The following is a 27,646-nucleotide window of genomic DNA, read 5'->3' as shown; positions in this document are numbered from 1 at the left end:
CTATGTACAAAGATAATGCAAGTGGGTTAACAAAGCCAAACATTGAGAGTATATGTTTACAGTAAACAGTCATAACATACGCAAAATATGCATATAATTGTTCAAGTGTACATACATCGAACAAGAAACACCATTCAACAAGACACACAATTATTCTGTAAAGTCTTAACAGCGCCCTAATTAAGTCTGTTCTCTCGCAGAAAGGAGAGACAAAAGAAGTTTCATAATGCAAGCAGATTGACATTAATCATTTATATCAATTAGTATTTGATTTGATTTGTATCATGCAGGGTGAATTATTTTTCAACAGAAAGTGCTTTCTTTGTGTACAGTTGAAAACATAAAAACAAACACAAACTTCAATATCAAATTGCATGTATTTAAGAAATGAATAAATTATTTATTTTGATTATCAATGACTATTACATTAAAACATTAAAAGACATAAAAATGAAGTTAAGTATGTAAACAACAGCTGGAAAATAATGGTCTTGTTTTACACATATAGTATAAAAAAATCCTCCAATATTGAATATGTATTCTAAACAATCTAAATGTTTTGTATCTGCAAGCTAGAATATAAATTTTATAAATATATTCCCAACATAACCCATGATTTTTTTTTCCGAAGTAATACAAGGTAACCATTATTTTAAAGCTAGAAAATGCTGAGATGCATTCAATGAAAACTGGCACTGTAAAAGTCATATATTCCAACAATACACTTGTCAGACATAGGTGCAATAGTTTGTAATACAACTTTGCACATAAGAGTAAAACTTCCAGGGCTTCGCCTGGTAAATATGGCTAGACTAACAATGTATATCATAACAGTTCAATAGACAATACTCACAGTTAAGACCTGTGAACAATATGTTCAGAGACACTGTTGGACCTGTGATGGATACCATGCAATAAACAAAATACTTTTAACAGAGGCAGAGGTAAGTGTACTTGACAAAGACAGACAGATGTGCTCAATATGGACATAAAGAGAGAAGACTGCGTAGGTGTCTGAATAAAGAAGATTCAGCTAATATCAACTGAGATCCAAGTGTTATTGCACAAAAGCCTAATTTTGAAACATATTGCAGTTTGAATGGTCATCTAAGATTAAAGCATCTCATGATCAATTGGTTTGTGTTTTTATAATCCAAACAAAAATGGAAAAAAATCTACGTTTAATAACAGAATTAGCCTTTATGTGTACAAGATCAATGATTCACAACAAGGACATTTGTTTGACTCCAACACTGTCTCTGAACAAAAAATGCAGTTGAATAAGTACAGTTTAGCACTTACATAGAGATTCAAAACAAATGGCAATATTGTGCCACAAACATACAAATAAAATACAAACAAACCACATCATAATGATAGTAATAATAATATTAATAATAATAATACATTAACACAGATGACGTTAAACAATAGCTTGCACAACTGGCAGACTTCAAAACAGAGGCAAGATATTTTGGCAAGAAATTTCCTAAAATCGTATGTTGCAATGACAGTAAAATTTTCAATTACCTTTCAAGCTGGGAAGACAGAATTTATTTCTAATGAAAAATACCCAATCAATATGATCCGATGAGGACATTTCAACTTATTTACAAAATTAAAGACTTCAGGTAAAATTTGAACATTGATACCGATGTTCTCAATAATGTTTCAGTGCCTTTAAGCTAGAAAACCTTAAATGTTCACCAGAGGTAAAAACTGCATTACAAAGAAAATTAGATCTTTATGACTACCCTAAGGAATTGCCAAGACTAGAGCAAAGATCCATGCAATCACCCAATACTCGTAAACATAACAACAAAACTGTAGTGAATTATATGGAAGTCCCTTTGCATGTAATAAATAATTAATGCGAAGATCAAGAGTTAGGAGTGACTTGTGTAACAGATGCTTAATGAGTAATTAGTAGTGTGCACTAACACACAAACACATTTACCAAAAAAAGAAAAATAAACATTATGGAGAAAAATTGATAAAATGTGAAATGACTGACTGTAACATTACTATTAAATAAACATGAAATACTGTTGATAAGATTTCTTTTTTATGGAGGGATTTCAGTATCAGTAGTTTATTCTGAAACATTTTTGCTTTCAAGTTGTTGTGAGCTTATATTGATGTATTGCCTCTCAAGTTAATAATCACACATATCATTCACGTGTTCTTATTCAAACAGCTCCATATCATTTTCTTTCAGTTGTGATTTAAAGATTCATAGAGAAAATCCAAAAGGACAAAAACTAAAACTTATAAATGAGGTACATAAAATATAAATACAAAGTTTGACTAGATATTTGTTCTAGATAAAGCATGCCATCTGAGTATTGCGCAATAATGTATTATGTCCACAGCAAGTCGACACTCAAATAATGGAAGAACTATTTCAATAGTGTATTTTGATTTATACTCCTGCCTGCTGTCTGTATGAAGTACCACAGAAAATGTTTCAATTCTTACGTTTCCTTGTTCATTTCTTCAAAAATAAAATCTTTTTCCAATCTATATTTTCATTAACTCAGGTGTCAATTTTACTTCTGATTTTTATAAGATTTAGATCCTTTTAAGTAACTGTTCTGATCTACTTAACAATATTTTAATGGCAATTACTCTCTTGAATGTGGCATTAAGAAAACAATAGCATGGCAGCTTAGTAATAAAATCTCAATTAACAGTGCACATTAACAAGTTAATATAAATAATAGAACCTAGAGCACCGAACAAGCACTGTTAAAACTAATTGTACATTGCACTCTGCACTTTCAGTCAAATCTCTGTGTTTTAATACTCAGGTAACAAAGATGCAAAAGATTTTTGTTGAAGTCCATTGCTTCTCTTTTGCCAGATTTGATCCTCCATCAATCACAGATCTAATAGATCACATGACCAGCACAAGACAATTTTTATTGGTCAATCAGATCACATGACTTGTGTCCAACTAATCAGTATGGAGTAAACCTCTGGTATGCACCTCTGTACACAGCCTGTAAAAACACAATTAATGAATGACAATCGAGAAATTTGTAGTTTATATTTTACCAATTTATTGATCTCATTTTGCAATGACGTCATAATGCAATAAGCTAAAATCTGCCCAGTTTTACATCTTTATATAGATTAAGATATTGTCCCAAAATAAATCATTAACTAGCATCAACATTCTAAAAAAAAGTGTTTAGAAAATGGATTTCGAGTCTTACCCCATATCCAGGGACTGGACCAATACTGTGACCAAGAAGTGGATCTGCGGTGGCAGCTGCCAGCTCACGACCTGGGTACCTGAAATTCATACAACAACCATACAGAAATATTCCGATTTCACCTTCATGGTGTTGAAAAATAAAATTAACCATGCTAAATCCATAGACTTGTGAAAGATTTGTAGGTATTGCTTTAAGAAGTTTCAATTATTATAACCAAGGTAAGAATACATAATTCATTTATTCTTATCATCAATTTAACAAGATTGAGTTATTGGCTGTGTGCAGTGTTTCTTAACTTACCCTGCAGCAGTGTAGGTGACGCCCCCACCCATGGTAGGGACAGCGTATCTGGCTGCGGAGAGGGGTATGCCAGCAGCCATGGGTTGGGATGAGACTATCTGGTAGCGGTCTGCAGCACCGTAAGCTGCCAGCAGTGCCGGGTCAATTTGGGCATACTGCATGCTGAAATGTAACAAAGATGTGTGTATATTATACTCATAGATTGTCAACAAAATGTACTTTATCCTTTCAGTTCTATTTAAATTCCTTGGACTTTAATGTTTCAGACAAATAAAAGACTTTACATTCATCAATGAGAAAGCAAAACATTTTCCCACACACTGAATATCTAATACATTTTACCTTGGTATTTTACATAAGAAACAATTCGAAACTAGTTTTCCATAACCAGATGGAGGCCATTATTGAATATTACAGCAAAGAGAGAGCTATCTGAGGAACATGAATGCCAGATATGGTTAAGATATTCTCTTTATATCACAAATTATTGAATCAATTGTGTTTAATATCGCTGTTCATGCAAGGAAGGTAAAAAATCAACATGAGCCATTCACTAGCAAACATGGCTGGAAGGCATGTTGATACAGACAAATGATGAACTTTGGGCAATATGTCTTCATCCTATTTCGGACCTGTCACATTCCATATGATGCATTGAGCCTTTCAGGGAATAGGAAAGACATAATGATAGAACAATAATACTGCTACCTATCTCTATTATCTCATATGCTGATTTCCTGGTCTTAGTCTTCATAGGAGTTTTCTATTTATCATGTATAAGATGAAATAAACAGGGTTGTGATTGACCAGACTAAAACCATTACAGCAAGATGTCTGGGGGCTGCTGAAGGCCTCAAATGGGAGTCAAAGATGGCAAAACCACACGCCGCAAAAGCAAAATGGGCTTTTTAGAAGCCTTTTTTAAGGACTGTCCTGGTTGCAGATTTGGAGCCAACTGGTGTGTCAATACTAACAACTTATTTTTGTTGTTTTTTAATATTAAATCCCGGACAAACAACATACCTCAATAAAGGCAAGGAAACAATATGAATCACAACATTTTAGATAACTTCAGTAAAATCGTTAGAGCAAAAAATTATAATCAAGGTTTCCAACTTCACTGGTCTTATTCTAAAATTTGACAATTACCACAAATTTCTAAATCTCCATGGAGGAAGGAATCTAAATGCATTTTCTCTGAATTTTCCTTAAGGAGTTCTGGCACTACTCATACACAGAACACCGAACTGGATAACAGTTTTAATGGGAAATGGCAGCGCTCTATCTCCCTTCCTATAAATGATATTGGCAAAAGCAATTGGAGGCCAGCTTAGAAATTGAGCTGTAAATCATCCCCTTTTAACATCTCCTAATTTAATAACAACTGGAGCCCAGCAATTTCCCAAATCAACTTATCATGATAATCTTATCACATATAGATGCAAATTATTCCCAGTTTGATAAAAAAAAAATCAGAAATGAATTTCTCCTTTTCTCTGAAGTGTATGGAACATCAAAGATTTATAGTGCAAATTTGAATAATACGAATCAAATGCATGCAAAGGAGAAAACACTAATATTTTACATTCATTTTTCAACCCCTGATTTTACATAAAATCGCAGAACCCATAATAGTGCACCACCATGCAAAAACAGTTAATTTTACATAAATCTACAAATATATGAAGTAATAAAATGCAGGTCAAGAAGCAATACAACTATTGAGAGCAGCATTTCAAGACAACACATGTACAATCACAACAAACAGTGTGACTTACTGTAGCCTCTGCCTGCATGGTGAACAGAAAACAGAAAGAAACTTACTACAGGAACTAGCAGATACGTTATATAGAAGATTAAACATAAGAAGCATTTTCAATGTTTTTCTTATATACTAGTCTACACATGTATGTTTCATTAGCTGTAGCTGTATCATGCCATGTCATATCACACGGAAAATCATGTTTCTATACAGAAGAATTAATAAAACATGAGTAAAGACAGAAATAAATAAGCACACAGAAAAGGTTCATGGTTCATACAGGTTATAACTACATGAATGCTGTGTATACACTTTAGCACAACTTCAATGAACATTCCTGACAAAATTCAACTAGATTGAAAGTATTTTTGATTTAATAATGGCATACACTTGTTTTGTGTTGTGTGTGAATGTGCACTTACTCCCACCACCCCAGTTCAAGGTGGAAAACTCATGTAAGTATAACTTATATAGAACTGCTATATAATATAACTACATCACTGTACATGTTTTCTTAAGCTCAACAGAGAAAACAGCTCCTGATGATTGAAATTCAAACTGACAAGTCATTTCTTAAAATATACTGCCAGTTCCAACTGCTTTTTGAATAAAGTTTTGAATATCTACTTCTTAACAGACTATCATGCTGAGCAGAGCTTTTTTTTTTCCTGGAGGAATAACAGACCAATAAATCTTGTAACGGTACAAATTTTAAACAGGTCAATTCCTACAGTTTCAACTTTAATTCAATCTGTCTTAGTTACTAACTTAAAGAACAGTCATTATTATTTGTCTGTTAGATGAAGTGCACTATTTTTTTTTTAAGTGTTTTGTGGCACATAGTCTACATGTGCTGTACATGAGAACTGTAACATGCCAATATCATATGTAGAGATGTAGCAGAAGAATGCATCTTGGCTGTTACTTCCATCAACTATACACACTCCAAGGAAATACTTACGTGGCATATGGCAAGGCGGTGGCTGTGGGCATGGGTGCTTGCTGTCGGAGGGCTGCAGCCTGTAGCTGAGCGGCGGCTGCTGCGTTGTACATGCCCATTCCGCGGGCTGCAAGGGCTGTGGCTCGGCCCCGGGTCAGCGCCACACCTCGTAAGGCAGCAGCTGATACTGGCGATATTACTAGAAACGAAACAACACTTGCACATATAACCTCACAAAAGGGAAGCAGGAAAGTAAATATGAAGCAGACATGGAAAAATAGTAAAAATTGAATGCATTCAACATTAATCGAAAATATAAATGTAAGAAAATCAGGCAAGTCATAATTAAAAGTCGGGCATAGCATATTGCACATGAATGCAATGCATTACTATCCTTATGCAATGGATTGACTACATTCCAATATTTGTATCATTTTAGAACAAAGTATTAAGGGAAGGGAAAATTAGCAATTCTAGAGTCATTACGTTGTCTACACACACAGAATAATGGCATCTTATGTTTAGATCAAGTTTGCTTCTGGGGGAAAAACAGGCATGTCAAAACCTATGCTCAAAAGAAGAAGGGCATTCTGTTAATTGTACATATCACCACCTTAGTTTTATTATGCCAAGAGCCATTTAAGGATCCCAGATACGATTTCCTCACATCAATTTCTACTAATGCTGGATTGAAAATTCATTGTCCCAAACCAATTATCATGCACAAGATTCCAGTTATGGTAATGGTCATTACTTTCTCCTGACTTAGTTTAGGAACATTCCCATGCGGTAGTTGGGTGAGACAATAAATCAATAAGTTTCAATCCCCCAGGGGGAGACAAAACTGAAGCCTTAAAACATTCACTGCTATCCTCACTGACAGAAAATATCACCAAGTCTTCTCTATTTTTTCAAGTAATTGGGAAGGACAAGCCCCAGAGGCTGAATCATTTCCTCAACAAAACATGTCTGAGATATTAATTTCCTGAATTAAGCCACCTTATGGTACTAATGTTTTAAGTCTGTGAATTTTATGTTTATAATTATGGAAGTATTTTATCCTCAAATATTTTTTTATCAAGAAATGCTAGTACTCTTTTTCTGGACAATTATCACTTTCCCCAAATACCCTACAAACATTTATGGAAATGAGTTTAACTTGGCACCATCAGTAAAAGGACCATAAACAAACAGAATACTAGTGAATACTGAATAATTTTGAGGAAAGTTTATGTGACAGAAGACATCTTAAGCCTGAGTAATGTGGCAGTTTAATCACACGATACATTCATTTATGTCTACAAGAGTGTGTCCCCCACACTTAGTCCCAGGAAGCAGATTCTCCAAGGAATAATACTTTCTCCCTCTTCTGGTGTGACCTTTACATATTGAAAATAAGATTCATGTACAGCATGCTAAAATGGTCAGGTGAATATTATTTTGTTCATTACTATTGTGTGTAAAGTGTATATTTGTGCAAGTTTATGTCTGGCAGTAGATGTGGGTAGATCAGATTGGCCATGTACACACTCCCTTATCTCTTCTCTGCCAGGGGTTCTATCAGAAGCCATATGTCAGGGAGGCAGGTGTTTCTATTCTCCATCATGTCAGATACACTGTGATATGGGGAACGGGGAGGCCCAGTCTGATTACATGTAAGATACAAGCCTCCAGATATATTCGGCATCTCTGGAATTTCATATCAGAACTAAATACATGGACAGTTTCCAATCTACCAATCACCAGTGGCATCATTCCAACAGACAACCATGGAATGCAGGTGAAATTGGAAATCCTAAAAGATTTTCTTTTATTGATATAGATGTCTTTCAGCTTTTGGCTCTAATAAAATAGCCCCAGGTTTTACATTGAATCCAAGAGAGAGGTGGATTAGGTAGCCTCTTTAGATCAAGAACTGTCAGTTCTAATATTCCAGAACACCCTTTTATATAAAATAACGGATATTTCCACAACCCTGGAAATAAGGGCAAATGAAGTTCTGTGAAGAGTTTTGTAATCACCTCCTAGCAGCTTTATAGTAGTAAGCTATCTCAAATTAGATGATGAATGTTCCATCATTAGAGGTAGGCTGTCCTTCATAAAACCTGTAGTTTTCCACATTACTCAGATAATTTTGAATGCAGTATTAATATTTATTTTCAAAGTTCTTCAGCTTGCTCTTTCAATCTCTTCTTCCCTTACATAATAATTGCTCAAAAAACCTGAAAATTCCATTAGCTTCTAGCAATTTTTTATTTTGACTTCATCAGTGATGCATGAAACTTTACTCTGGCTTGTTTACAGCAGACTAAAGGGCTATTCCTTGCTGTATATCATTTTGGTAACAGTCGAGGCCTACCATGAAGTGCAAATAAGATCAATTTCGTATTTTATCCACAGTGCATTGGCCAGCTGAAGTTAAAAAATGCATTTAACAAAGCAAACAGTTTGTGTGTGTGATATATGATAGGTCTTACCATTTGGTATAGTGGGTGCGACAGCAGTTTTTTTGGTCATAACACGAGCAGTGGCATTGTTGACCTGACGAAGGAGGGCATGAACATTAGCATAAAGGTCATCCGAGTACAAACACATAGCATACAAGTAAACAAGTGATGCAACATAGCATGGCCACAATACATTCTCCCAGTTTCGCATAAATATTTCAAAATGATTACAGAGTAATAACAATTATTGTGTCTTTATTACCAAGCAATTATTCCCTTTTTAGTTATTATGAGCTAGTTACTATGTAGTTATGAGAGATTTAACAATTCTGTTTGGTCTTGCAATATTGAGACCCTCCCCCACCCACTAATTTTTTACTTACAAATCAATATCTTAAATTCTGTAAAATGTTGTGTTTTCAATTGTTATTCAATTTCACAGTCTCTTCTAGACATTAGCTAACAGTAAATTGAAAAAAGCAATGAATTTAAATTGAGATTTTAATAAAATTAAAGCAATGAAATTTCTGTTTCTAACATCCCAGTCCTTAATTTGAATGTTTATACCCCTCCTGCAATTTTGAGTAAAACCAAGGGAGAATGATTTTTTGTAACAATCAGTAGCATGCATTTGGATAACAAAATAGATGATCCCTTTAATCTTGATGTGAACACTTAAGATTTTACTACCCATTATTAAAGGATTTATTTTTAAAACAATTATACCTAGAATAGCACACTGATTGTCACAAAGGCCAATTATTGTATATCATTATGCAAAAAGAAATAGAAATTGCAAAAAGTTTTCTAATAGCAATTTCTTGTTTGAAAACTTAGTTTGTTAATTTGCAATTCAGGATGATTTTCATCATATGCACATTTCATCTGTGAAGCTGCCTTCTATGTCACAAAAAGGAAAGATAATACAGAGACATTTAAAAGGTAAAAAATACAACTCAATTTGTAGTAGTGAAATTAATAAAACCAAAAGTGTTTTTCTATTCACTTTGTTCCTCATCTTTCCTAGTTATTTTTAGCAAATATTGCCAAATAAACAGACAGTTCTTTATCCCAAGGAACAGGCAATTAATATTTTTATTCCATTGTTCTTGCTGATGAAAAGCCATTGGCAACCTAGGAGACAGCTTTCTGAAGATTGTCGGCAGGCCCCTCAAAATTGTAAATGAAACACTGGATCTTATTAGAAATCTTGATTTGCTTCATACCAACCATCTCATGTTTTCATGGAATCGATACATTTCAAACTGTTTTGCAAACAGCTTAGACATTTTAAAGAAAAACAATCAAACATGTTATTTAACATGTTATTTATTCTTCAATTTAAAAAACGAAATCTGTTTTTGCCATTATTAGAATTTTTCCTAATATTTTTTTGTAATAAGTTTTAATGCCTTTCAAAGAACTGTAATATCAGACTCCCTGCCAGAGTAGACCTGCAGAAAATCTTCAACACAGACCAGATTCCATTACAGGGAAGTTGCCTGCAGTCATCTCAATTCAGAGAAAATCCACTAAAATCTGTACTCGAAGTTCTGTTAAATTATATCTGCTTAGAAAATGCATGTAAGATGGAAATAGTTTAGACAGTATGACAGATACTTCAAACAAATTTCTTCCCCTAGAGTAAACACCCCCATCTGTTATGTCTATACAAGCAGACAATCAGGAAAAACATAGCAAAGCAATATTATGTAGCCCTCTTCTGGTTCCCCCTACTGTGTTATTGCCATGATTTAATGGTAATGTTGGAACTTTTTTAGGGGGATGGGGCAGGAATAGGCCATATTCCATTTATTTGCCTAAACATTATAGCATCTAACCACATGTAAGCCCTCTGCATTGACAGAATAGACAGTTATGAGGTCCAGCCAATATCATCAAGATATAGAAATTCTGGAAAATAAATAAGCCCCATAGGACATAAATAATACAAGTTTATGATTCATTCCCATATAGCCAGAAGTCCATCATAATTACCATCCTTCCCAACAAGGGACCACTACTGTATTGAATAGCTCACTGGGGAAATATCTTTCCTCTATTTTCCCCTTTTTGGCTGGGGTATGGAAACAGACACATTCTGATATTCATTAACAGTTTTGTGGGTCCGCTTGGGAAGGGGTATTTGCCGACTGCACGAACATTGTTTTCATTTATGTAAACTGAACATTGTTTTCATTTATGTAAACCGTTATCAACAAGAATCATTAGGAACAGTACTAACAAGAATCAATAGGAACAGAACTGACTGATTGTTTCTTGCTTGGCTGGAAAATGTCAATAAGGACCACTTAAATAGCCAGGTCAAATGCAAGTCAAATAGGTTATTAACACTAAGAAAATTAGATCAGATGCAATATTCAGATAAGAGTCTAGTGGTTGATTTCATCAATTCCAAAAAGATTCCCAATGTGCTTTTTGATTGTTTGAAGTATCTGTCAACACAAAATATGAAAACGGTTTATGCCACCTACCTACTTGCTGCCTCAGAAGATTGAACCAGAGTACTTAGGTTTGTGTATTGCCTTATAAATAAAATGATCTGTCAGTGTTGTTGTATTACTGTTCTCCTTAAGTATTTTAAGCATTTTAAGACAGCACAGAATGAAGAAATGCCAGATACAGGAAAACATCATCATTAGACATGGTCACACGGTCAGGTCACATGATGCATTACTGGTCATGTGACACAAAACATGGACATGTTGCGAAGAATGTATAAAACTTGTGCCAAATAACAGCCAATGTATATAGGTAAACAAAAACAACTACTCCATAACCAAAATGCACACATTTCAAAATTGTATTTTCACTAAATAAAACGTTACTGGCCCACAAAACTTAGTATAACATTGAAGGCAATTTTGGCAAGAAAATATGTTCATACATTTGTGGTGATTTCAACTCAAAATGCACCCATACACAGCCTAGGTGATCATAATAATGAAAAGAAGGTTTAAAAACTTTTCACTGACATTAGGGTTGAAAACCATCGAGCGGCGTATAGTTTTCATACAAACAAGGCAATACAACAAACACTTACAACGATGTACAGGCATTTCTTTATACTGCACAGGTTTCAGGTATAAAAGGACTGATTTAAGTGTTTTGTGCTACGACAAAATAAGTAATAAACATGCACCTCAATTTTCCGTCCCTCTACCACTGTTCCGTTGAGTTTGTCACGTGCTCCGTCCGCGTCAGCACTAGTTTGGAAAGTTACGAAACCAAATCCCTACATGCATCAAGGAAAAAATAAGGAAACATGCATTAAAATTCGTGCAAACGAATCAATGTCAATACATGTATCATCATAATAATCATAGTCAATCATTTAAATGAAAACATTTTACACATGCCGTTGAATATTGACATTAAAAGACATATTGATTGGTTCTGTAGATATGACAAGGAGATACACAGTTCATGAGACATATGTGTTTGTCTCACATGACATGCCGGTGCCTAGGTAAGCGACACAGTCTACATGCGTCTGAGAATAGCCAACAGAAACACATCAACTACACGCACACGCACGATGACACTCATTACACATGTGAAGAGCAAAAAGGCCTTGAACTCTCTCATATACAAACATCTTACATTCCTCATCCTTCACATTAATACCAGGAACATTTATCCCCACAATACAAAACAGGGGACAATACAAAGGCAGCTATAATTTATTAGCCTTAAGTACAATATGAGAACATATCAAGTGATGAGTGATACATTAAAAATTAAACATTTTCAATTATTCATAAAAGACATTCTATTTCTCGGTTAAGTGTACACATTTACAGGACATAATAAAGGAAATCCCCGCTCACTCATTCCCTTCCATTCTTCTCTCAGACAATTTGGACAAACAAAAACGGTTGGCATATCAGGCAGAACAACAATTATTCAAAGATGTGCTTGCTGTCATTTGGCATGTTTTCATATCACATAAAACAGAGATTGGCTCATTCAGAGTATGAGATGTTTCCTTTGTTCATTATAATGTCTAAATCAAATAGATGATACTCAATGGGACTTCACAGATAACAATCATTCTTAGCACTTTGGAAAACATACCATTAACAGCAATATCTCTCTATTCTAAAATTTGTAAACTCATATGCTGAAGAGCCAAACATCATTTCATTCAATTCTTGTACTTGACATTTTAAATCACAATATCTCAACAATTGGGTGATGCCTCATACCTTGGATAATCTTTGGTGCCCAGCTTAACACATTGCATAGCAGATAAAGATTTTCAATGCCAGAAGATTAAAAAAAGTTCTTTTACTTCAATAAAATTATAAAAATAAATGAATCTAATATAAAAGAAAACTCCAGTATCAATGTAAACAACAAAGAAGACTCCAATTACTTGGCATCATTAGTATGATTGATGTCTGCATAGGATGACAAGAATATAAAACTGATCTGGGTAAATCAACATGGTTGCTTGTTGTTAGTTCTGGTATCTGATTTCACTGTGCAAACATCAGTCAATTGATTATTATTGGTTCAGTAGTTGCCATTCATTTTCCTGAACCAATATGTGGGACAGACTTTTTCAAATTGAGGTCTTGCTCCAGCATATTTGTTCAGAAAAATACCAGGTCTATAAAGATATTTTACGTCATTACTATGTTCACATGTCTTGGATCTAACACCTGAATTTTACACTCATTGAATTTATTTGATGATTGATTCATACATTCAAAATACTTGTTTAAATCAATTGCTATTTAATTAATATTAAAAGATGTTTTTTTAACCAGTGAACATAGTGAATGAAAATTGATGAATTAAATTCAAAATGAAAACAACATTAATAAATTGCTGAATTTGATAGAGATGTTCATATTACTTTACTTAATGTTTTCAATCTTTAAACAATCACAGTTTATTCTTTGTCAAACAGACATTAGCTATGTTTACAATGAAACACATTGGTCGTTAGATTTTTTACTGCAATTTAGAATAGAGTTACTAATTGATGAGATAATGTTTGTTCGACAAAATCGGTACAGAACAGAAGTAATCTTACCTTTGAGCCCCTCTCATTGAAAATAATCTCCACATCCAAAATAGGGCCAAATTGCTGTAAAACAACAACAACTCAAACATTAGGCAAAAGTATGGCTCATAAACAAAAAATCATAAACAACATAAATACAAGGGCAAAACTAGGGTATTAAAGGATTCAATACTCTTTTTCAGCATTTCTTTTCTGTAATGTTTCAACTTTACTTAACAGAGATAGGGCTTATATAATATGTGAACACATCAATATATGCAAGGATGTAGATAACTTGAATGAATAACAGTGCATAAAATTTGAATGTATCAGCATGACAAACGTGTGTTTAATCTGCAAGAAACAGACTATCAGCCCAAGAAACTGACTATCAGCCTTCCAGAAACTTTCAAGTCTGAGCCAGTTCATGATGAGATACGATCTGGCATACCACATGTTGAGAATATATGCTGCAAACTTTGTGCAGCTATATCCTGTACTCAAGTCCTCATACAGGCCTCATATGAGTTGATAATAAGTTTACGGAAATGAATCATTCAGTGATATAATGAACTACACAAACCATGCCCTCAAACCATACAACTTAATATTGTACATGGACATGTGAAGTTGTTAAATAGTCAAAATATACTGCACTAACACCAAGCATTCAGTCCCGTCAATCCCTAGTTCTCAGGTAATGAAAAACAATTTCTTTAAATAACCTGACAGGCTAAATATGGAGTCTCTTAAATGGGGTCATTCTTCTCCTGTATGGGTAAAATCTTCTTGAACAAGCTGTACTTACCCCCAAGAGGTTTCTGAGGTCTGCCTCTCGGAAGCGGAAGGGTATGTTTGAGACATGGAGTCTCTTTGGTCCCTGTGCAGCATTGGATGAAGGGGAGGCGACATCCACTTTCCCTCCAGCCTCACTTGGACTCTGTTGGCCGCCCTCACCCTCTACCAACTCTGTCTGCTACAACAGATACAGCAAGCGTGAGGTCATGGACTTCAGTTATAGACAGACATGAATTTTTCATATTACATGTATTAAATTTTTTGCTTACACAGGTGTTTCTGGTCGTGTGACCATTTCCACATGGTTTTGGGTTTGATTTTTTTCGCTAGCAACCGAGACACATAAAAAAATATCTCATTACTGAAGTAAACTTTGAAATCAAGCATGAAACCCTATTACTTATAGAATATTATTTGATTAAATACTTGTTTAAAATGAATTTTCTATCAGATTTCAACTTAACATTGGAATGCAGCCACGCACAAATGTTTCTATCAAATAAGTGAAAATATTCAAAATAATGTGACTTAAATATATAACAAATTTTAAAAATATGAATCCATACAAAAACCATCAGTTCTGTATTATAATACAGAAATAATACATTAACTGTTTGATCTAAAAATATTGTTCTTAGCCAGGTAAATGAAATCTCCATTTCTTTTTGCATGGGTAGAATTTGGCTTATTTGTTAATATATTGACATTTTTCCTTGGCAACGTCTCTAACTGCTTCCAATATATAGTTATACGTCAATATTTTTTAACAAATCAGCAATGTAAGCAGTTTTGTTCCTCTTTGCCTGTCTAAACAAGTTTTTAGACAGTTTGTTTACATTAAATCTGAAATAATAAACATGGCCTACACTAGTGATGTTCAGATGATCGATTATAATCGAAAATCGATTGGTTTTGCCTGAAATCGGCGACAATCGCTTGTATTTAGTTTTGTTGTTCTATAAAATGTGTTATATTTACTTCTTCAAGAATTTTTAGAGAATTATGTAGGAATAATCTGTATGATTATCAGAATAAACCATTTTTCATTTATCAACATCCATTTTCAGTATGTATTTTGGCTAATTGAAATAAGTGACTTAAGCCTATTAAGCTTAAAAAGTTTCGAGAAATTGGGGCCAGCCTTCTAATAACTAATCCACTGTGGTTTTTGGAAGGGTAACAAAGAAAATTTTAAGTCTGGCTTTTTGAAAAATCATACCACAGCATAATAACTGTTCATTACAATAGCCTTCACAACTTGCATATTAGAATGTTAAAAATCTATATTGTGTTAGTAATCTAAATACATATAACAAAGACTAAGAAATTACTGGTTTTTCCTTCATTTTCAGCTAACAAGGGAATGAAAATTCAGGGCAGTTCTAGACAAATTAATGCAATCATTGCACTGCAATTATGGAGAAGTCATGATACTGTCCAAGACTCTAAATAAACAGTTATTAACAAGAGCCTTGTTATCCCAATAAACCATTGTCTGAGCTCCTATTCACAATGTACCAATTGCATTTTCCTGTCTCGAATAAAAATGATGACCTTCCTAGCTCACCCAAGAATGTTTAATGCAGGTGCTACTACAGCTGAATTTTACAAAATGTGAAAACGCTCGAATACTTCATGTATGTTCATGTACAACAGTTTTTGGTCATTGGACAAAAGAACGATATATAGCAACTTAAGTAAGCATTGCACATAATGTGAATAATGGAACAAAATGTAATGGTGTAACCTAACCTCAAGAGCTGCCTATCCTAGCAAAAGTGATAATGACAGTGTGAGAGGAAACTTAACCCCTTGTAACCAGGGAACAATGGACAGAAGCTGATGAAGATGGCAAATTTCTGGAATATTGATCTGGTCAAAATGTCAACATATGTTAGCACAAGTACTTTGTTTCAGTTGTTCAAATGGGCTTAACTATACATGTCTTTGTTGTGTCTTAAGAAGATCTGGAATTATCCTGCCAACATACTGTCCTTGATAAGAGAAACATAATGAGAGCTGAGAAAATCCTTGAAAATATTTTTTTCCAATGCATAATAATGTACTTCAGTCGCTTTTACTGACAAAGAGAAGAGCCAATACTGCAAATTTCTAGGAAGAAAGTTAAATTGCATGAATTGACAATTAGAAAGGGAGACTTTAATTCTAGAGAAGAACAATGGCTGATTAAGTATGCCATTCTGGGAAACATAAAGTGACCAAAAACTTGTCAAAAGCTTTTATTTAAATTTCCTTAGAGCTCAAAAAACCCAGCTTTTCATAATGAGCTTGGGCTTCTGTTTAACATAACTTGCAAAACAGAGAACAGAGTTGGGTGATACTTTTAGACTAAAAGTAATCTATTCCCTAATGATTCATGTCTTGGCGCTCTGTAAGGAAAGCAGATTCCATCAAATTACATTCCTAGGGCAGCTATTTGATTGGAGAACAAATTCCCACTCATCTAACCATGTTATTAAAAATCCTAACATGTCCTAGCACAAAGAAGGGCTGACATATTAGGGATGTGGTGATGGCTTTTGTTTTCGGACCTCATCACCCAATAGTCAGACCACTCAGAAACCAAGTAGTTCCTAAAATTACTTATTTCATGGAAAAGAGTAACTTATTTCAACAAGGAGAAAAGTCAAGATACCGAATCTAATGACAAAAAAGCCATACAAATTTATAAAATATTACTAATGTGTGACAAAGAAAATGACAAAGACTGGGCCTTAAAAATCATGTAATTTCCCAAAATGACAATTATTTCCAGAACAGAATTACAAAATCTAATAATCTAGCAGTAAAAGAAAACAGCAAACCAACATCAAATTGACAATAACTTTTAATTTAATTTTGTGAAAGGAGGTCTGAAAGTTATTATTGTAACAACAGAAAAAGCTTGTACTATAATGAGAAGTTAGTTTGGAAGATACCTTTATTAGTTACGGATAGACATAACATAAAGATATCAAAGAAATACAGAGGTATATACACTAAGGGTATTTTAAAACTTAAAGAAAATTATTTAGTAGTTTGAATAATTAAATCTAAGTGTCAAAATAATGTAAGAAAGCATGCATATCACCTATACGTGTACATATGTTGTTAGTCCTCCACCGCAAACCATGCGGATAAAGGGAAAAGATACTTCACGTACATTTATGGTGGGCCTGCTCCTTACCGTCTGCTGTTCTACCCCACCATTGGCTGTCACTGCGGAGGAGATTGCAGTAGACGTGAACACAGTTTGATCGCTTTTAAATTCTGCAGGAAGCGAGGTTGCAGGGGTCTGAACCATGACGGGCTGGTACTCCTCCAGGCCAGGCGTCTGGGCATACTGGTACGTAGGTTGGAGCTGGTTCTGCACCATGTGCTGCAAACACACAGGAAAAAGGAATGTGATAATGGGAACCACGATATACTAAATATTTAGTGGTGGGTAACCACAGCAGTGTTGTAAAAAAATCAAGTGTGTTGTGTAACCAGTACCTCCAGTGTACAACAATTGTTGGATTCCTGAAGAAAATAGCTCTCCAAACTGCAACTGACTGGGAAATTACATGGTCTCTGAAAATGATAGTATTTTAGTTAAAAGTAACTAAAAATGAAGACTATATACTGACATGGCCAATTGTGATAGACTATATTAAATTACAGCACTCTTTCAGCCACAAAATATTAATAATTTAATATGTCTAACAGTAAAGTACTTGCATGTTGATTTTAAATGACTGCTTTTAGGTTTGATTTTACTCATACTAATTTAACTTAAATATATCCTTCTTAAAAATGTACAAAACATTCCATAAACAATTTAAATGAATTAACAACAACATTTTAGTTCAAGGTACATGCAATGTGCTTCCACTAAGATCTCCCGCTAAAAATGCATTCACATTGACATTACATTGAATAATTTTGTTCATGCCAACAATAACACAATCAAGTAAATGCCAAACTGTGAACATCATGTACAACTACATAACGTAACAAGGAACAAGAGATTAATAAAACAGAATAATTTAAACAACATAAAAACAATTTCAAATTTACCAATCATTTAGCCCTACAATAACTCACAATTTGTGTTATCTTAGGAACAACAGAAACTGCCGTTAGCTCCATAATTTTGTGAAAATATTCCAAATTAATATACAAAAGTTATATTAAGGTTTAACAAAAGAAATTGTGAAATGGCTTAGTATAAACATGAGGTTTTGCGTCTGAAACCTGTTAACAAGCAACATCCTGGTATGTTTCCTTAAGAGTTTCTTTCCTATTCCACTTATGAAGTCTCTGTAATGGTGTGCATTAAAACAAAGACTTTCTTTTCCTCCCATAAGAGGATGGATTCCACTTGAACAACTCAACATGCTCAGATTTAAGCAAGCCTATAATATGGAACAAAGATGACTACTAACATTCCCCAAAATTGTAGAATACAGTACTAAAAACTCTACTTTTCCACTGGGTAACCATTTTGAATTATTTCAGAATGAATCTAAAAATGTATGATGGTAGATGACAAAAGCCAAATGAAAGGTTTGGCAGACACAAAGAAATGTTCAAGTAACTCTGACAAACACACAGACACACACACACAAAGTTATCCAAAAGTATAGAAATCCTCATACCCACATCATTCTTCAAGTAGTATAAACAACAGAACACTGAAGCAGTCAGCCCATCATATCAGCCCTAATTCAATTATGCAGACCTCCAAAACATGTAAAACCAGAAAAGGCCAAACCTAATTATATACCATAAAATAGGCTAATAGCTATAAATTAGTTATGACAAATGCTACAACTGCTTCTACAAAGCTTCCACTGGGACCAAGCAATGTGAATTTGACATTTCCATCTGATAATGACAGAAATAATATTGCTTATTTTCCAAATTAAGCTTTGAAATGGTAATAATGTCTGAATTCCGACAAAAATAAGTAGTTATATGGAAACTATAGATAAAATGGGAGAATGATTTTATTTAGAGATAATCGTTATAACCTTCCCGGGTTCATATTTGTGAATAACTTAGTTATTTATTAATTAATCAAATGAAGTCAGAAAATGTTTTTGTGGTCAATTTTGTTGCTTACGTAGTCCTTTTCGTGTATCCGAATTTTGGATTAGATTCATTTATGCCACTTTTCATAAATATCACACACAAATTACATATAACTAAAAATCATATAATTATGCCAACACAAACCTGCGGTACTGACTCAGAATCAGAACCTGCTACAGTAGGACTCTCGAATTTTCTATCCATCTGTACACTGGCTTCGCGAAGCACAACCATAGTCTATAGAGAAAGTCACAATGTTCACAGAAACAGCAGCCTTTTCTTACCAACACCCACTACAAGTGAATGGTGCCCTGAACAGATATTAATCAACCTAATTTCATACAGATCTACCCAAAATTTAGGATCAATGAAAGTTTCCCTTGGGGAAACATACTTTATGCAGTGTTTGGATAGTGCAAGTCAGGAAAAAGTAATTAACACTACTAGAAGATCTGGCCAGCCTTGTGACCCACCCTATCCAAAATTAATTATTCATCTGCTATCTTTCGAACAGTGTGCAGAGTCATCTGTTAATTAAAAGTCAGTGCTTTTGACACACAATCATAAATAATGAAAACTGTTACTGTAGAAGAACAAGGAATTAAAACAGCTGATCAATACAAAGGACCCTATTTCTTGACAGATTGGCTTAATATCATTGGCATAAAATGCCATCTTATATCCAAGGAACAAAGAGAGAAAACATCAGTAGAAATATAACTGAAGGGTTGTTTCTACATTTATGTTGATTAGTAGTAATACTCAGATGCCCTGTCTACAACCTTCTCCTAAACCAGAATTAAGAATAAGTTAAGCACTAACTTAGTTTTTAGTTTGCCAAAATTTGCTTTTAATTTTGCTTGAAATAAACATTATGTCACCTGCGGTTGTCCCATTTCCACTGCAGTCTGTAGCAGAGTTTGCTGAGGATTAAAAAATGGAACCAGTCCTTGAGGTATCATCATTCCTTCCATTACAATGTTCACACAGAATATAGTTTACAGGAAACACTTTGTCTGTTCACAGAACTGCACGACTAGCTGCTCACTGTCTACTTCCACACAACTGGCAACAAACTGACCACTGTCCACTATTGCACTGTACACTAAGCACTATGTAATTGACCAGATGGTTGAAGTGGCAGCCTATATGCTTATCAGCTGGAATCTAGAGCATGACCAGAAGCTGGCCAGTTATGCAATCCAGATGCTAATCTAATGACCCCCAATAAACAAACACAGCAAACACATGTATCAGTAATGTGTCAAAAGGGACCACTTCCTGTTAGCATATAGATAAGTGTCACTGTGCCTAATACCTTTACAGGGCTGCTTTAAATAATTAAATTGACAATAATAAATTAGGTGCTAATGAAAAACAGATGCAGCATTACATTGTTCTTTATATGACCAACTTGATTGAATCAAACCAGGAAGTTTTAATAGGGAAGATAAAACAATAAGTGAAATCATTAACAATAATGACTCCATGATTTAAGTTATTTACAGTTACTGACACAGATAGCAGAAATAGTCTATTTATAGACCCATTAAACATTGATGTACAATGAAACTCTGGCAGAATAAACAGAAACAGACAGAACTCTATACTACACTCATGGGGCCAAGAGACACATGTCCACCAGAACACCATACACAACATAACTGACCTGTATCTGTATTGATGATGCTGCATTACTGACTGTGGGAATTCCAAGCTTTTTGTTTTGAGTCAACAGTGTTAAATACATGTTTAGCAAGCCTGCCATTTCACCACAGGCTTTCTTCTAACTCTACATTGATCTCAAAAGGAGACTCTGCCTCACTGTGATTTTCCAAATGTTACCATGGAAACCAATATTCTGTAAGTATGTGCTAGAGCATGGCCAATTGACAATACTGGCTTCCTTCTGTCAGTGCAAACTAGTTTTCCAATATTATCACACAAAAATATTGCAATATTGGAATACCATTGTAAGAGAAAATACTGAACTATTATCTTTTTATACTTAATATTGTTATGTACTTGAAAAGAGAAGGCATCATTTAGAGATACTTTATTTTTTTACATTATTTCAAATTAAATGTTACTTGTTATCAATACCAAAATTGTTTAATAAAAACTTTTTTTAAAAACTTGATTTTTTTTTAAAAATAGCGACATTTCCAATGCAAACTACACAAAAATGTACAGTAAGAGTTATATGCTTCATGCGTAGTAAAAAATAAATGAATATTGCATTATAATTAAAGAAATATTAACCATGTTACAGGGGTGGGTAATAAAAGACATAACACAAATCTATAATACATAAAACTGTCTTTCTTGTACGGGAAGAATCATATGTGATCAGAATGCTGTAGAAGAAGGAAAAACATATATGCTGATGTTTGACATGCAGTCATCAAAATAAAATTGGCAAATACATGCAAATAATTCTGAACCAATGGGAATTGAGCATTATTCAAATTTTTCGCCTGTTTATATTCCATATTGTACTGTAATTGAAAAGTCTGAATGCTTGGTGAGAGTCAAACCTAAGACAAAATGTCCAAGTGTGTTTCGGTTTTCAAGTGCCTTCCTAACAACGTTATTTAGGATTAAGTAAACTGCTATTAATTCAACATCTGGCGTTTCTGACAATGTTTGCAAGCAAGTTTGCTGTGACACAGAAAATAAAAAAAGTGCTGCAGTGTGAATGCTAAATCCTCGTCTGTTGTTATTTTATGTCGAAAAAGAGGCATTACTGGAAAATTGTCAGAGTTGTGGGCCTTGCTATACAGGTGCATATTGTCTTTGGCTACAAGTCTACCAAGTTTGAGTTTTGTCCAAAGGCAGTTTTTGCTTTTTTTTGGTCAAAAAAGAAATATTCTTCAACAATTCTTTAAATCAGAGAAAAGGGCCTTGCTTGACTTGTCCGTATTGTCACTGGCAACAATTGTACCCATTTTCGTTTGAAGCTCTTTCACGTTATGGCCAAGGATTAAGGTTTTGCATGATGCTGACAACAAAACCAAGGCTATCACAATACTTATAAAAAGACAACTAAAATGAATAAAAATTTATTCTCATTTGCCCATAAAAAATTGCATCTAATAAACATTATGGTGTATACTTCTAACATTCTACAGGAAAACAGAAGGCTCCTAATTGTCTCCCTATCCGGCTTTTCTATTTCCTGTTAGCCGTTATAAAAATAATACACTAATATATACATGGTATATATTTAGATTGACCATTCTGAATGTGAAAAAAATGAAAGAATTTTAATAGTTGATATAGATTTCTTCGTCATGAAGAAGCACAGTGACGTTATTACATAAGATAGATGTTTTTTTTCTCCATGCATCTCTGGTTATAAAATGATACAAACAGATCCATGCCAATAGAACATCTAGTTTCAATACCAAGAACTAGCAAAAAAGAAAGAAACACACTTGAAAGAAACACACTTGAAATAAAAAATGAGAGTAAAAAAAAAACTTTCCATACAAAGCAGAATTTCTTTGACTTATTTTTCTCTGAATTACTTTTTAAACTGTCTGTCATGTACATGAGTTACATGTATATTATATAATTATACTGTAATTTGTCATCACAGAGAGAATTTTCAAAGTTCTGAAAGTTTGACCTACTTTCTGAAGTTTTCATAAGAAATCCAACATGTCTGCCAAAATGGTTGCCAGTTTGTGAATTCTGACTGAAACTTCCAGAATATTATAAAGATTTTTTTAAAAATTACCAGAGGTTTTGCTCCCAAAGTCCCAGTAGACCACATCACTGACATGTTAGGATCATAAGCTAATCCTAGGTAACTTTCCTCTTCAAGCATCGGAAAACAAATGGCTTATCAAGACAGAACAGAAGACAACAACAACGAAGATTTTCGTATACTATGTAGGATAGGCGTGCATCTGGCATGAATTAGGCTTTTGTGGCACACAGGGTCAGATAGTATCGCTTGTTCACCCAATCAAAGGTAGGGAATCCTAAACGTAGCTTTTTCACCAGGGGTACCCCCGGGGAGGCATGAACACTTATTATCTGTTTATTAAGACTTCTAGGGAAATATTAAATGCTCCTGTAGTTTGGGAATCAACAAACATCGAAATGAACTTAAGATATCTAACGGAGGGATGCTAATTTATTGGCAAAATACATCATTTACATAGGAAATGGGAAACATGTCTCCTCTGGGATTTGAACTAGATGCCAAGTCTGGCAACCTATCATTGTATCATAAACTTCAATTTGTTGGGCCAAAATCTTTCTCTTGGTCATTAACAGCTCTAAGCCAGAATTAAAACTCTATAAATTCTTACCCCGAGGCCATTCAGAAAAGAGAAATGTGGTCTTAATAAGCAGACAAAACTTTTTCTTATGATATTGGCTGAACAAGTTCCCTTACTTGAGCCTCTCAATATGGAAGCATTTTAGCTTTCTGATAAGCCAACTGGCTGTCTGAATGATAAGACATATGTTCATAGAGGCTGCTACTGAACCATATCTATCCCACAGAAATTATCAGGTGTATGTCATGATCTTTAAACTGTGGAGATTTCAGAAGAATATAATTCATAGGAATACAAGTTAATATATTATATATGAATTATGTATTGCTCACATTGAAAGGAAATATTTTATAAAACACCACAGAATACTTAAACTTCAGAGCAGAAACATTTCAGACCACACAGAGTTTCAACTTCGTATTTATATGAAACATAAATTTATTTGGAATGGATGTCATCAAGTACTTACCCAAAGGTCTCTGTCAATGCTTTCCCACTCATTTTCATTGTCATTTGCAAATACTTTCTGTCCTGGTTCAAAAATTGGATACATAACATTAAATATCTTATTCTTTTTTTAAATATGCTTTGAAATTTGATTTTTTGCTTCCTGAAATTAAACTCAATGATTCAGTGATTTGAGTGCAATTAGTAGCAGACGGCAGTTCCTGGTTTTGACAGGTGCTGTAATTAACATCAAAATCTATAAATAGCATCTAGGTGAGGATGACATTCTAAACAGAGGTGACAGTTAATAATAAAAATAACAACATCATACAAACAAGCATCCACAGTGCTGTAACTTTTTAAGTAATTGCATACATTTTTAGGATAAATCTTGGATTATATCCTAAAGTATTAGTTTCAGACTAGAATATACTAGATCTTCTGACTACAAAAAGGCTAGCAGTGGAATATCATTCAGAAGCAAACATGGAACCCTAAAACCATTAATGTTTCGGTGTTATAGATAGGCCATGCCAGTTTAGCACACAGTTTCTAGTCAACCATAAATAGCATGAAATCATAACATGAAAGAAAAATACAAACATTTTATACCAATATTCAAGCATCTAAACCAAAACCAAGTATAAAACAAATTCTTGAAATCAGAATATCATGCAATATATTCAACATGAAATTGTGTGGACATAATCAGTCATTCCTCATGCAAACGAGATGCAGAACATCTCCAATCCTTGACCTACCTTCTTGAATATTTTCCCTGAGAGAGCAATACTCCTCTTTCAATCTGCAATAGTTATCATTATTAATACAAACAAAATTAACATTGTCAAATAAGTCTCTACAAGTAACCTGGAAATTCTGTAAAAAAAAGACAAGTCAAAATTAGAAAAGTAAGAGAAGGGAGGTAAGAAAAAGGGACTAATTATTTGCCTTGCAATGCTTATTTGCCCTTTGGTGATGCTGGACAGCCATCTGTCTGTAATATTTATTTACATTTTGTTGCCAATGATATGATATCTATTTGTTTATTAACTTTAACAATACCTGCCTCAATCCATTAATTCATATATTAGTTCAAAGCAAACATTCATGTTGACATTTTCCTATAATCTGTTTAGAGTCAACATTTTCCACTTTTAATAAGCTTTGAATAGATGATTCACAAATATTATGTGAGACAGGAATTTGTATTAAATATGTGTCTCCTCTGACCATCTTTTAAACAAAAATTGTTATTTTGATTAATAACAAAACAGTTCTTTTCCTGATCAATACAGGCGACTTCCATTGCATTAAGCAATTTGTCTACAACAGGGGCTAAAATAGCTAGCTGCTAATACTATCTTTCAAAATACCTTTAACTTCAGTAATTGAAAATCAGAAATCTTTCAATGGGAAACACAATTTCTGGCCTTAACAAAAGGTGATACAATGAAGTTACTTAGCATTTGTGGAATGAAAGTTTCAAATCACATTAGATCACAATAAGAGTGTTTAGAAGTCTTTTAAATTAAATGCACAACCCAACAGGAATGATTTTTCATTGTCATAGGCCAACAATAATGAAAGGTTGAGAGCCTTGCAGCACAGCGTGATAAAACGGCTATGTAAACACTGGCAGTGAATCTCAAGAAAAGTGAGCAATATTCCTGATAAACTTACCTTTTCAATTGACTGATCCAACCAGAGATTATTAATATCGAAAATGTTGATAGAAAATCCAGAAAACATGTATTTAATCTGTGTCAGGGTATTTGCTTTTGGTACAATCAGTGTTCGTAATGTCACCTTTCTATAATAACAATTATCTGTCAAACACAGTAATATTTCCTGAACAGATCAATGGTTTCAATTTGCTGGCAAGTTTTAATATAGCAGCAATCAGTCTGAATCAGCAGAGGGCTGGAGTTATGGCTGGAGTCAATCAGTCACCTACTCCCTTGATGCAGCAACATTAAGAACAATTGACAACCAGACCAGATGAGGAGAAAATAACCAGGCCTGACACACATCACAAACACTTAAATTAAGCTGGGCAGTATTGATTTTGTAAAAATTAATTCATTGACATCTAAAAGTTATGCTTTTACATCCTTGATTTTAAGTGACAAAACATGCCTTTAACAATGAAATTCGGCCTAACAAATTTTCTTTGTTACAAGGGGCTCCGTGATTTGTTCGGGAGGATCCTGGAGTAATTCACCACAGGCATTATTTGAACCCTTAAAATGTCTGATACAGAGATGTCGGAACAATAGTCAAGTGGTCCAGGCTCCAGCCTCCCTAGATCTCCAACACATCTGTCATCATGATTATGCCTAAAAGCTCCCATTTTCTGATGGTATCAGTTACTGAATAAAGAAAGGGACAATTTAATTTTAGTCTCTTCAACATGCAGCTAATCGATTTTATATTTAAAGTCATGTAGATGAATATTTTCATCTTTGAGCTCATAAATAAAGATATTTATGCAAATACAAAGCTGGACTTGAAAGGTAACAAAGAACTTAAAACAATTTAAATAAATAATGATTATGACTTTCCAATGGTTGTAAATAATTTATTGTCACCATTAGGTTTGAATTAAGTATGAAGAAACTGTGAATCGTTTTTCTTATGCTTTTTTATTTTATATGACTGGTGAATCAATCTTATACTTGGTATGCATGTCAAACTGCCTTGCTGTCAAGTGATCAAAATGTGATGCATATGGACATAATTTTCGTATTTCAGTCTGCATTCAATTTAACGGCTTTCTAGGTTATTTCTCTAATTTGCTCAGAGAGGTTGGAACTACAACATAGCAAAGAAAATGTTCTTCTTTAAAATTATAATCATTGTTAATATTATTAAATCATAACTTCTTAAAGCGATGATTAAAGCCTTTATGTATAACAATCCGCCAATCAGCTTTGCAGTTATTCAGTCCGACATGAAAGTGACCTGAAACAGAGATATTGAACAGAACCGAACATCTACCTACCAAAAACATTTTGTGTCCTTTAGGGGGAAGCTTTATGACCTCTAGGAAAACAACACTGAGTGGGTATCCAGCAGTTATGGGTGAGTATCCAGCATTTATGTATCACATCCAGCACAAAACAACAATCCTCATAGTTTTAGTTAGAATGGCGGAGTTCAATTCCACACACCACCACTGTGATATTTAGCTTTAGTTCAAGTTCCATATAATGTATACAAAATAAAGAGCAGTTATAACACTGCAGTGAGACAAAATGTCAGTCGCATCACATCAATATTGTCAAGGTAATGTACTAGATATATCTACCATATAAATAATGCGACT

General features: G+C 33.9%; 1 protein-coding gene across 10 annotated transcripts; it reads right to left on the bottom strand.

Moving 5' to 3' along the window:
* Positions 1-358: 358 nt before the first annotated feature.
* LOC128223603 (RNA binding protein fox-1 homolog 2-like) lies at positions 359-27,463 on the bottom strand. 10 transcript variants are annotated; one of them, XM_052932925.1, is made up of 10 exons: positions 27,323-27,463; positions 17,667-17,882; positions 14,514-14,681; positions 13,736-13,789; positions 11,834-11,926; positions 8,701-8,764; positions 6,245-6,422; positions 3,522-3,683; positions 3,219-3,297; positions 359-3,002 (listed from the first exon to the last, which is right to left on the bottom strand). In XM_052932925.1, the coding sequence occupies exons 1-10, from the start codon at positions 27,329-27,331 to the stop codon at positions 2,961-2,963; spliced, it is 1,065 nt and encodes a 354-aa protein (XP_052788885.1). In that variant the 5' UTR covers positions 27,332-27,463; the 3' UTR covers positions 359-2,960. The 10 variants fall into 10 exon arrangements, with proteins under 10 accessions (XP_052788885.1, XP_052788858.1, XP_052788840.1 ...); XM_052932898.1 differs by lacking the exon at positions 27,323-27,463 and adding an exon at positions 23,322-23,481; XM_052932880.1 differs by lacking the exon at positions 27,323-27,463 and adding an exon at positions 21,249-21,362.
* Between the last annotated feature and the right edge of the window lie 183 nt (positions 27,464-27,646).

The sequence above is a fragment of the Mya arenaria genome, chromosome 2 (genome assembly GCF_026914265.1).
Source record: "Mya arenaria isolate MELC-2E11 chromosome 2, ASM2691426v1".
Taxonomy (NCBI): domain Eukaryota; kingdom Metazoa; phylum Mollusca; class Bivalvia; order Myida; family Myidae; genus Mya; species Mya arenaria.
This window is presented reverse-complemented; position numbering and strand designations above follow the sequence as displayed.

Coding starts and splice junctions, on each gene's coding strand:
- LOC128223603 (XM_052932880.1), bottom strand. CDS start 21,347: ATGGCAGGCTTGCTAAACATGTATTTAACACTGTTGACTCAAAACAAA. Junction 14,682..17,666: donor GGAGCAGGCCCACCATAAAT/GTACGTGAAGTA, acceptor TATCTGTTGTAG/CAGACAGAGTTGGTAGAGGG. Junction 8,765..11,833: donor TAGAGGGACGGAAAATTGAG/GTGCATGTTTAT, acceptor CTCCTTCGTCAG/GTCAACAATGCCACTGCTCG.